General features: G+C 46.5%; 1 protein-coding gene across 1 annotated transcript in view; it reads left to right on the forward strand.

The window, feature by feature from the left end:
- The window catches only part of Rgs6 (regulator of G protein signaling 6), a 524737-nt gene that overhangs the window by 426081 nt on the left and 86193 nt on the right, over positions 1 to 12463 (forward strand). Inside the window, exons 6-8 of the mRNA XM_051148667.1 lie at positions 151 to 202; positions 7492 to 7556; positions 11148 to 11224. Coding sequence (XP_051004624.1) covers positions 151 to 202; positions 7492 to 7556; positions 11148 to 11224 — 194 coding nt within the window. The remainder of the gene's footprint in view (positions 1 to 150; positions 203 to 7491; positions 7557 to 11147; positions 11225 to 12463) is intronic.

Raw genomic sequence — 12463 nt, forward strand, 5'->3', positions numbered from 1 at the left:
CCTTAGAGAGAGTAAAGACAGAGGGTTGGGGGCTATGCCAAAGTCTGTGCCAGCTTTGTGTCTATGCCAGGATATGTCTGCCCCCAACTTAAAATCTCTTGATTTTACAACTACATGCCTCTGGTTTTGATGTCATGTGTTCTTTTTCAGGCTCCTTACTTCTGGCCTTCAAACTGCTGGGAACCTGAGAACACAGACTACGGTGAGACGAGCTGACGTGGCCCCTACTTTCTATTGCTCCCAGGAGTACCAAAGACAAATGCTTGGCACCTGGTCACCACGGTGCTGGGGGAAAGGGTCAGCCGCTTGGTGGCATGTATCAAATTCTGTTTCACACAGTGGCTAGAAGCACAGCATACTGAGAGGTGCAGTCCTCCCAAAAGAAGGGGCAAGGGAGTCGGTTTTATCACCAGTGTTCGTGCAGTCAAGGTGGGAGAGCTAGAGCCTCGGGGACACTGTGTGAAAGGGGCTTTTGTTGCTTTAGGGACATGGCATCAGAGAGAGCTGCGGCAAGGAGCTGCCTTCCCCCTGGCACTTTCTATCCTCACATACTTGTAAAATCTCACTATAACTCATGGGCAACTTTATACATTGAAAGTTAAGAGGTGTGAGAGATAGACAGACCAGGGAGGGAAGGACAGATGTCACCTTGGACTAGGGAAATGGTGAAGCCGAAAGTTATCTTTATCCAGCCAGAGCCTAGTTAGACCTGTGTCACACACTCAATGGAGACTATTCAATATTCTTCATGAACCAACGAAGAAAACTTGAGACCCAGAAAGTTCATATCCTCATAGGAGATGTCAAAGGTTTGTCTGAATTCCTCATTGACCTCGGGGCAAGAGCTGGGCTGCCCTGTGTATTCACATTGTGCTGGGGGGTGAGAGGGTAGGGGGATGGGGGGCGGCAATCTATAGCACAGGGTGTATGTGGTACTCAGTGACTCTTTACTTATGGTACTCTCTGAGGTTTTTTTACTGCTTAAGGTCTTGTTTGTTTCATTTGGATTGAGGTGGGTTCTCCTGCAGCACTGGTGCAGTCTAGTCAGGGGGCTCTTCTGAGGACCAAGGCACTTGGTGAGCCCAAGAGCTCCTCCCCTGGCTCTTTGCAGGACTGAGAGTGACAGGTCAGCAGCTGCAGATGCAGGGACTGGCTAGCCAGGAAAGCTTGTCCTAGAGACCTGCAGGATAAGCTGTCATTATGAAGTGCAGGTTTGTGGGGGTGCACACAGGCCACTGAGAACAGTCTGGAGGTGCAAGGCAAGCGAGGATGATGTGTTCATGTGAAGGGCAGGGTGGCATGTGCTACTCATCTGTCCTGGGGCACCCCTGTACTCCCAAATGGCCATTCCCAACACAGTATTGGGTCCAGGAAGACTTCCAGCTCCGAGTGGGAGCCATGTTTGGCCATAAAACAAGTACTTCAAGGCTGCAAGTCTGCTCAGGGTGGCCCATCTCATTTGAATAATTATAGCTCAGTTCCAACCAGCATGTACCACTCAGGCAGGGGCCAGGAGGTAGAGTCGGACCAGACATCTGGATCAAAATAAGAAAGAGTAAAACAGAACCAACCTTCCCATCCTGAGTATAACGGGACAGGTCTTTTTCCCCTTCAGAATTTTCTCTACAGATCTCCATTTCAGAACATTGGCAGGCAGCATCAGCAGAGATGGACACATCAGAGTATTTCAGGATGCCCTTAACATAAAATTATTTTGCATTCCCGTGCCTCGGCCTACTACAACATCTCAGGTTGGAAATTCAGGGTATTGGATATAAAAAGAAAGCAATCCCGGGTTGGAGAGATAGCTCAGTGGTTAAGAGCACTGCCTGCTCTTCTGAAGGACCCGGGTTCAATTCCCAGCACCCATATGGCAGCTCACAACAGTCTGTAACTCCAATATCTGACACCCTCACATCAATGCACATAAATTAAAATTAAATAAAATACGAAAGAAAGAAAGAAAGAAAGAAAGCACCCTAAGACAGTTTAGTCAGAAAGTCAGCTTTCTAGGAGAAAACTAGGCAATGAGAACCACCCCCACCCCCTTGCCCCCAGAATCAACTGGCCCCACTCCTGTGTGGTCTCGGCAAGTTTCCTAACCTTTCTGTGCCTTAGAACCTCATATTAAAGTCAAAGTGAGGCTGTTGTTGGTTACTGGTTCTTCTCTAACGGGACTGAGTGAAACAGATAATGTTTATGTGTCAGCGTAAGGTGTCAACACGGTCCTAGGGGACGTTGTCCCTGGCATGGTGACAGCTGATACTGGTGTTGCTGTAACGATGCCAAATCCTTACTGCTCAATGTCCTCTCCACAGAAGGAAGCGAGACTAAAACCAAGGATTCAGAAAAAGAATGAATCCTAGATCAGGGGCCAGAAACTCTTATTCATTCAACAAACGTTAACTAATGTCTTGTGTTAGCATCTGTGTCACAGACCTGACCGAGTCACAGTCTTGCTGGCCCAGCAGGGAAGATGGCTTGAGGGGAGAAGGAGGGTACAGGAAGATGAATGAGGAGGTTGAGAAGGCTGAGAGGGGCACTGTGTTTGCTTGTTTTCACTGCTGGGGCAAACGCCTAGGCAGAGGGACCGACCAATGGGTTTGTTTGGTCCTCCTGGTGGGAAGGCGAGGCCGCAGGAGGGTAAGGCAGCTGCAGCCAGGGTGTAGAGAACACAGAATCCTGGTGCTCAGTTCCCTGTGTTCTTTGTGTTCAGAACAGGACCCTACCTACCCACCCACTCCTAGCAATGGTGCTTTCCACCTGTATGGTGGTGTTGGGTTCTGGCTGGAAGTGGAGAAAACTCCATTCAGAGAAGCTTTTTTTTTTTTTTTTTTTTTTTCTTTTCCTCGAGACAGAGTCTGTGTAGCCTTGGCTGTCCTACACTCATTTTGTAGACCAGGCTGGCCTTGAACTCATAACGATCCACCTGCCTCTGCCTCCTGAGTGCTGGGATTAAAGGTGTGCACCACCACGCCTGCCTAACCAATCATATTCTGACACGAGGAGTTGAGGAAGGAAGTCAATGTGGGTGAGTGAGCCTTATCCAGGTCACCTGGTTTAGGGACCCTTGACTCAGCATTTTGCAGTCAGCTCCCGCCCTCCTCCACCTTGGACTTTGGCCTGGGATTTAGAATGACAGGGGAACAAGGGAATGAGCAAGCTTTAAGTCAAGACAGGCAACACATTTGTGACTTGTGTGCCTTAGCTTAGGTGACGGGATAATGGCAATTACTGGCTAACAGGCAAACACAAAACACCTGAGAAGCAGGAGAGGATTCTAGGAACACGGACTCAGTTTTATCCCTCTCAGTAAGATGGAGATTGTACATGAGACAGCGGGACTCAGGCAGCCGTCTCCTTAACAGTGGGTCTCCCCTCCACAACTAAACCTTCCTGGAAACACCCTCAGAGACATGCCAGTAGCTTATCTACTAGGTGACTCTAAACCCCATCAAGTTGACCATCAAGATGAATGGTCCCAGGCAAGGTATATAATAAAAGTCCCAGTAGTCAGCAAAACAAGGGTCAACTGACTCAGCAGTCTCAGGGGCCTTCTTGGATGCCCAGCAATGACTTGTGAAAGTCCCTCCAGTTGCAAACATACTGGGCAGACTTACTGTGAGGACTGTTGGGCGTCCACATTTGTAAGGTCCCTTAGGCAGAGCCTGACATTTGGTAAGCTCAGCATAAGCAGGTGCTGTTGTCGTGGTGACCCAGCGGGAATGGATCAGCTTTTATGTACATCGAAATAGATAAGTTTCAGAGATGTTTAAACACACACACACACACACAGTTTTTATTGTATGTCTGTGCACACGTGTGCACATGCACATACATAAGGACAACCTTTAAGAGTCAGGTCTCTCCTTTTACCACATGGATCCCAGGGATGGAACTCAAGTCGTCCAATTTGACAACAGCACCTTCGCCAATTCCTTGCATCTTAACAGTACATCAGTCTGTTTCCTATTTGTTATGTTAGACATGATGCATTCTTTTTATGGTGACACATTAGAGTAACGACACCCAAGTGAAGCCGGGCTGAGGTCTGGAGGTGGAGACCACTGGTTTCAGTAGAAACAAACAAACAGGACAAAGCCAAGCACACAAGCCTTCACATTTCTCAGAAGTCCTCTTGCAGGATTGGCTGTCACCACTAGAGGTCACCAGAGCCAGAGCGCTGAGAAAGTTACCTAAGAGTACATACAAAGGCATGTGCCACAGAGAAGCAGGCCAAAAGTCCAAGACTGTGGGCTTATGGTCATCAGCTGCAGCACCAGCTTTCTATCCCTCGCTCAGCACCCCAGAATCTATTTGGGCCGTTCCTGCCCAAGTGGGAAATTTCTTGGGATGGTCATACTTTCATAAAACCCACAGCCAAAATCTCTGTTCGATATATTGGGGAGGTGGGGTTTGTGTGTTTGGGTATGGGTGCAGAGGGGACACCCACTTATATACATGCAGAAGCCAGCACCAAATCTGGAGCTAGACTGTTGACCAGTGAGCTCAGTAAGCCCCTGGCTGTGCTTCTCACCCCATTGGCATTATGGGAATACTCAGCCATGCAGATCCACACATATCCATTTGTAGCTCTTTACATGGATTCTGGAGATTCAAACTGAGGTCCTCGAGCTTGGACACCAAGCATCCTTACCCACTGAACCACCCCACCTACATCTCCGACTTTCACATTTGACAAATGCCTTGTCAAAGTAGCTGCCACCTCCATTGGCTCACCAGGCATGGAGATGAGGCAGGTGGCATGCCACGCTTCCTGCTACATTGCCAGCATCCTAGGCTGTCTGTGATCCAAGGGGCTGAGGGGAGTACTTTGTTCAGAGCAGACAATTCTTTATCTGGCACAATGCAGAGTTCTGGCTGTTCAGTTCATTGCCGGAGCTTCTACAGCGAAACTCAGAAGATGTGGAATGCACGTGCTCTCAGCCCTCTAGATCACCTGTTCTCAACCTGTGGGTTGTGACCCCTCTGGGGGCCAAATGGCCCTTTCACAGGGGTGGCCCAAGACCATCAGAAAACACAAATATTTACATTACTATTCATGACAGTAGCAAAATTACAGTTATGAACTAGCAACAAAAATAATTTCACGGCTGGGGTCACCGCAACATGAAGGACTGTTCTAAAGGGTGGCAGCGTTAGGCAGGCTGAGAACTGCTGCTCTACATGAATACAAGTTATGCAAAGACACCTTCATGTGGTGGTCTATGAAGGAACACTAAGAGCTGTAGATCCCAAGGACTTGGTTTTCTTTCTTAAACAAACCATCCAGTGTGACTATTATTAAACTGCATTAAGAATTTTTGAAGCCACATGAATATTGCCCCCTCCCACATTTTTATTGCTTCTCTCTGGATGCCTCATCTGTAACAGATTCACTAGCAATTACCTCAGTCAACTCTCCTTGATTCATTAGCTTGTTTCAGGCCATTTAGCAATGTCTTCAGAGACACAACCACTCTTTCTCTTAACAACAATGTCATTGTCACAGACAGTCCTCAACGTATGGTAAGATTACATCCTGATATTCCCCAATGTAGCCCGAAAATATCCCAAGTCAAAATACACACCCACCTACCAAACTCCTTCACTTAGCACATTGCACAGTGTTAATTCTTTCCCCTGGTGAGCTTTTGGGCACCATGGCTCACTGCCACTGGCCAGCCTCCCAAAAGAGGGGCACATCACACATAGAGAAAGATCAAAATTTGCAATCAGTAACTGTGGCGTCTAGTAGATCCACTTAGCTTTCCCACTGATGTTAAAGGGAAAAAAATCATTAAATCAAAACAAAGGTGTGGTGTGTGTGTGTATGTGTTGTTGTTGTTGTGTTGTTGTTGTTGTTGTTAAAATAGTGAGCACATCTAAACTGACATAAGCAGATTTGGAAAGAACCTCAGCTGGCCCTGCTCAGCTCAGATTGTAGAATATAAAATTGTGGACTTCTGTAGACATACCGGAAAGAAGTCTAACAGCCACAGGGTTTCCAGCAACTTAGGCTTCCAGGAAAAAAAGCCAGTTGTTTAAACCAGCAAGGCACTGCCTGGAGAGTATAAGAAATGTGTCAGGCCACTGGCCAGGCCCAAGCTGTCTGCAGTCCATCCTCATGGTCAGTCACAATGGTCCTCCCATGACTCCCCTGGGTCCTTCTCCTTGTCACTAAAAAAGGGAGAGAACTCTGAAGAATCAGAGATAGAGAGGGAGCAGTGAAGGTCGTGCTTGCGAGAGAATGTTCTGGAAATGTGGGGCTGAGAACCCTTCCTTAGCCTGGGTAGACAGACCTAAGTTGTCTTTCCTCTTTTCCTGGCAGAACATGCCTGGAGAGCAGGGCCAGGGTTGCAGCTGAGTAAGGCATATCCAAAAGAGCCTTCAGCCTAGAGCAGGGGACACTCGAGGTGACAGGAATACACTGAGACTGTGTTGTGGTGTTAAGGGTGTATTGTTGCTCTCTGGAACTCTGGGCTATGGGACTGCGGTGGGAAGACGTTAGAGTATAAAATGCTTGCTGTGCAAATATGAGGGCTTCAGTTCAAGCCCCCTCACCCTCATGAAAAGCTGGATGTGGCGGTGCACATGTGTACAGCCAGTGCTGGGGAGGTAGAGACAGGAGCACCATGCTAGCGATGATGCTCACCAGCAAGCCCCATGTCCCAGTGAAAGACCTTGTTTCAAAACACAAGATGGATAGCATCTTCGTAGTAGCACTAAAGGTTGACCCTTGGCCTCTACATGTGAAGCTAAGAGTAGTGGTCTCATAAAGCTCATGAGAGTGGGAGAGAGGAGGAGGTTGACAAGGTAGGATTATAAAGGGCCAAATTTGCAACCCTAAAGACAGAGAGGGTGCAATGCAAGTCATGGTCATGCTTGTGAAAGGCTACTCTGGGCAGAGGGTGTTCAGTGCATAGTGAAGGGAAAAGGGGGGATGTCTGATGCAATGAGGTCCATTTGAAAAGCTGTTTCTCTTGGACAGCTGGGCATTAGCATGGTCTAGGTGGGTATCTTAAGGTTAATAGAGCTGTGATGAAACACCATGACCAAAAGCAACTTGGGGAGGAAAGGGTTTATTTGGGTTACACTTCCACATCGCTGTTCATCATCAAAGGAGGTCAGGATGGGAACTCAAACTGGGCAAGAACCTGGAGGCAGGAGCTGATGCAAAGGTCATGGAAGGACGCTGCTTGCTCATCATGGCTTGCTCAGCCTGCTTTCTTATAGCACCCAGGGATGGCACCACCCACAATGGGCTGGGCCTCCCCATCTATCACTAATTAAGAAAATGCTCTACAGGCTTGCCTACAACCTGATCTTATAAAGGCATTTTCTTAATTGAGGTTCTCTCTTGCCCTTTAGTTTGGGTCAAGCGGACATAAAACTAGCCAGCACAGTGAGTGACTGGCTGCGCATTCACAGGCTGCGTTCATTCCAGGGCACTGCTGGGTTTATATGGCTGTTGTTTCTCTTCTTCCTCAGCCATCTATCTCTGTAAGAGGACAATGCAGAACAAAGCAAGGCTGGAATTGGCTGACTACGAAGCAGTGAGTACAGGGACTTCCGGGCTAGGTGGGAGGAATAACCCTGAGGCTTTGTCAAAGCCTGCTCTTTTCTTTTTCCTCCCTCTGCACACGCTTCCAGACAGGGGGAGGATGTCCTTTCTGTTTCTTCTTTGTTATCAGCTCCTCTTGCCATGACAATCAAATTGCATCTTTATAGAAATAACTCCCAAACTTCAACAGCTAAAAATGAACAATTCAAGTGAGTTCTGGCGGCATCCACCTGTAACCCCAGCACTGAGGAAACCAAGACAGCAGTATTGTGAGTTTGAGGCCAACCTGGGCTATGCCAGCCTGGGCTATGTGGTGAGACCCTCTCATATATACATTAATGTAGATGATAGATAGATAGATAGATAGATAGATAGATAGATAGATAGATCTCAACATAGAAATAGGCACATGACTTGTACAGATGTTTCACAAAAGATGACAAACACTTGAAAAGATGTTCAACCCCATCATCCATTTGTGAAACAGATTGAATTTAGAATGAGGTACCATTACGCGTACTAGAATGGCTAAGATAAAAGGTATAAATGACACCAAGTGACAGTGAACATGTGGTGTGTGTTCTTCTGTTTTACTGGGAGAATGGAAAAATGGTACATTTTGGCTGTTTCTTATAAAGCTCAATATACAGCTATCACATGCAGTCAACTAGAGAAATCAGAACCTATTTTTCATTAAAAAAAAAAAAAAAAAAAAAAAAAAAACGTTGTATTACTACTGTCCATATTAGCTTTGTATGTGGTACTCCAAGGCTGAAAGCAACCCAAATACATCTTAATAGATGAATGCCTAAACTGACTGTCTACATCCATACAATGGAATAGTATTTTGTGGTAAAAGGGATTGGTTCTTGTTAGACACAACTACTTTGTAAGTCTTGAAGACATTATGTTGAGAGGAAGAATCCAGTCTCAAGCCATCCATTCCATTGTTGGATACTCTTGCAAAAACAGCACATAGACCATGAGGGGAACTAGGTGAACGGCTGTGGTTATAGACAGGTTAGGATATGACCATACAGCGATATCCCAGGGGACATGATGGGGGTGGGGTGAGAGAACCAGCTTAGATCCTGACTCTGGCATATAGCCCAATACATGTGTCGTGAATTCACAATTTTTTCTGGAGGTAAAGTTGTCAAAGTTTCTGTACAATAAGTTGAAGGTCAAAACTTTATATTTCACCTCTATATCGTTCTTCTGAGCTTGGTAGTAGACACAGAATCCAAGAACGAAATTAAATGCAGAATGTAAGACAAGGCACATGTCACAGGGGAGCTCTCCTTTCCCTGTCCGTTTACCTTCCCTCTCTTTGTTCATGAGATGTATCTCCTTGCAAGAACTAGACGTCCCACTTCCCCACTCAGGTCTAGCTCCACTTGGCAGAGTCTGGAAATGAAAAAAACTGAGATCACAAAGACTCATTGGTCATTGTGAATATACATTTAATTTCTGGTTGCAGAGTCGTCCCCCCAATACCACCTGCCACAGGCATCACAGAGAACCAGGGAAATTGGTTACGTGTTGATGCCTCTTCCTTTTCCTCTCCCCCAACACCTATGTGTGATATGGGTATTGCTGAACTGAGTCGACTAAAGGGGAAAAAACTAGGTGACGAGAGACACTGTTAAGGGTAGTGGAGGAGCCCTCCTTGACATTCAAGAATCAGCAGCGTCTTCAGAGCTCCCCAATTTCCCAAAGCCTCTCTTTGCCTCAGTCTTTCAAAAGAAACATGACTCTCCTGAATCCCAGTGCCCAAATCTAACAAGTCAACTAGACCATGGCTCCCCTCTGCACTACCCAAAGACAGTGTGCAGACACTGGGGAGGAGGGCTTGGGCATGGCATGCTGCCTTCTTTGAGCCTGTTAGTATTATGGACTTGTGTTTAGGTGGGGAAGTAAAAAAGGATGCCAGGAGGTTGTCTAGGACCCCAGCATCTGGCTAATATGTGCATATCACATCATGTGTTAGACCATTCTGTATGGCTGTCTCCAAACCTGGAACAGTCTGTCTGTGGCTCTCAGCACCCTGGGAACTGGGCCTTACTTGTGTGTCCTAATGTCCCAGCAGTCACATCACCCCTCTTTCCAAAACCAGCTGTTTGACTTGCTGCATGCCCACGGCAAACAGCTTTGCTACAGCCACATGACTCCACTAGCATGTCAATAAAGTTCCCAAACCTTCTGTTGCCCTCATCCAGATTTCTGTGTCTTAGAAAATATATTACACAGACATAATGTGTCAACTTCTGATGTGTTTTACTTAGTTTTCTGTCCTCTTGCCCCCACAGTGTTCTGTTCTGATAATTGAAAAGTATACAGCATAAAGGATTTTCCCCCCAGGATGAAGTTCTGCATAAAAATTTTTAGAAACTAGAAATGCATTTTGTTCCCAAAGCATACTAATTTTATTAAAATTTTCTGGTTACACACACTCTTTGTAGGAAATAAAAATTCAAGTAGCATTTTTTTTTTTTAACAGGAGAGAAAATGAGCTATGATTCTCCTGCTATGTTTTTTTTTTTTTTCTCTACATTTTCTTACTGTCCTTGCTACCCTTTCTATTGCCATAGACTGTGAGCCAGGCAATTGCTCTACGTTAATACCATGCTAGGTTGCCATCTTAACAGCTTGCAGCACGACAGAGGCACATCTTACTGTTTCCCCCCAAGTGATTGCCATGTAAGCTTCACCAGCTGGACTTCCTACCAAGAGTGCAAGCATAGGTGTGAATTTGTGTGCCCCTTAAGTGCGGCCCCTCTCATGTTAGCAGTTGTCTAATGGGGTAATCAGTTAGTGTTGGCATGGCCTCTATGGAAGTACCTGCCATAATACAGGCTCCAGTCTTGCATTAATCAGAATTAGGGGAATCATTAGAGGGCCTGCCAAACACCTCTTTCCACTGTCCTAAGGCTCCAGTTGGAAAGTGTGCAGACTGAGAGAAAACACCTCTCCCCTTTTCCTCTAAAGATGATCCTGGGTGGAAGATCTTTCTTTCTTTTTATGTCTTCCTTCCTTTCCTTTTTCTTTCTTTCTTTCTTTCTTTTTTTCATTTTTGATTTTATTTTTCCTTCCATGAACACCACAGACAGCCACTCTCCTTGGTCCACTTCTGACCCCTGACCGTAAGAGGTACCTATGCAAAGCATCCTAGGTTCCCCTTTCCTGCAACCTGCCAGCTCCCCGATGGACGCATCATCCTTCAGAGTTCCGTCCTGAGTTTTGCTGTGGGATGACCATGCCATTCTTTTTTTCAGCAGCCACCAGGCAAAATTCCCAGGAGCCTTTATTCCAAGTACTATGAGACTTGTGTTCTCAAAACACCACCCAAGAAAAGATGAATCAGGTGAACCAGAGACTTCAGGCCCAGTATGCATATAAATGAACATTAAGAGTTAAACAACTCATCAGAGTCAAACTGGGTTCGTGTCCAATGGCTTCCGTCTTGAGACCCTGCTATTCCGATGGGAGTAAACCAAAAAAGATGGCCTCGTACTAAGCGTAGGTGGCAATACAATAGCTTATGATAATTAATACCATCTTATTGATTTTTATTTCTCACCAGGAAAACCTAGCGAGACTCCAGAGGGCCTTTGCAAGGAAGTGGGAATTCATCTTTATGCAAGCAGAGGCGCAAGTAAAGTAGGTGAACTGTGTCAGCAGAGACTCTAGAGTCTGGAGATGTGAGGGTGTGGTGGCCAAAGTGAGGTTTCAAGCCGGGTTAATCTTTCCCAAATCCCACCCCACCCCCGCCCGCCCCGCCCCAGAGAGACTAAATAGGAGGATGATGATGAACAGGTTCCATATCTGAAACCAGCGTCTTGCTGGAACACTTCTGTCAGACAAGGAGGAGCCTCCCAATCGCAAAGCTAAAAGATGTACCTATTTGCCCAAGAGATTTCTGTAAGGCTTCTATGCTAAGAGACTGGAAAATGCCAGGCTGGGTTCCTTGGAGATCTTGGCTCCAAAGGTTAATGCTTTGAAACTTGAGGAGGATGTCTTAGTGACTTTTCTCAACACTGTGACAGAAGCAACTTAAGGGAAGAAAGGTTTGTTTGGGCGCATGGTTGGGGGAGGTTTCTTGTATCATGGTGGGAGGTAGAGTTCCTGATGGGGGAAGTGTTTGCCAGTAACTACTTGCATCATGGAGTCTCAGGAAGCCAAGGGAGCTAGAGCAGAATCAGTCTCCCCCCCCCTCCCCCAGTGACCCGCTCCCACTACCCAGGCCCCACCTCTTAATGACTTCACACTCTCCCCAAACAGCTCTAATAGTTAGGACCTGGTGCTCGAACTCAGAAGCCTGAGGAGAACCCTTTATATTTAAACCAGAAGAGTGGACAGGTTAACTCTCACCATCTTCCATATAAGAGTGAAGCTTAAAACTAATGGAAAAATAAGGCACAGATTGGCTTCCGGGTTCAGTGGCTGAAGCAATGTTGTGAGGCATGGCTTAAGAGCCATGTCTGTTCTTCCTGGGCAGAGGTGGAGAGTTACACGATCCCACACAGGACAGAGCCTGACTCCCGTAAGCTTACCTCAGAGAACACTTAACCTGAGCTCGGGCTAAGCTGGGAGGACCAATTTGTGCCTTCTCACCTCCTCCCTTCCAATCTACCAACAGGTTCAATCATTCCTCTTCCTCACAGGAAGAAAAAGGGAAGGTAGACAGGTTTTGTCTATATCTTTACTCATAGCAAGCAGAATGGAGAGTTCTCTTCCTTAAGGAAACATGAGCCACAGGGAATGAGTGCTCCCCCAGCTCACAAGCATGGCTGTCAGCTAAGTCCATGGAATTCTGGGATTGCTTTGACCGGGGTCTCCCTTTTTCTCACAGTCATGAGAGTGGTGCCAATAGTCAAAGGAGAGCAGAGGAGGGATGAG

Source organism: Acomys russatus, chromosome 1 (assembly GCF_903995435.1).
Source record: "Acomys russatus chromosome 1, mAcoRus1.1, whole genome shotgun sequence".
NCBI classification, from domain to species: Eukaryota; Metazoa; Chordata; class Mammalia; order Rodentia; family Muridae; genus Acomys; species Acomys russatus.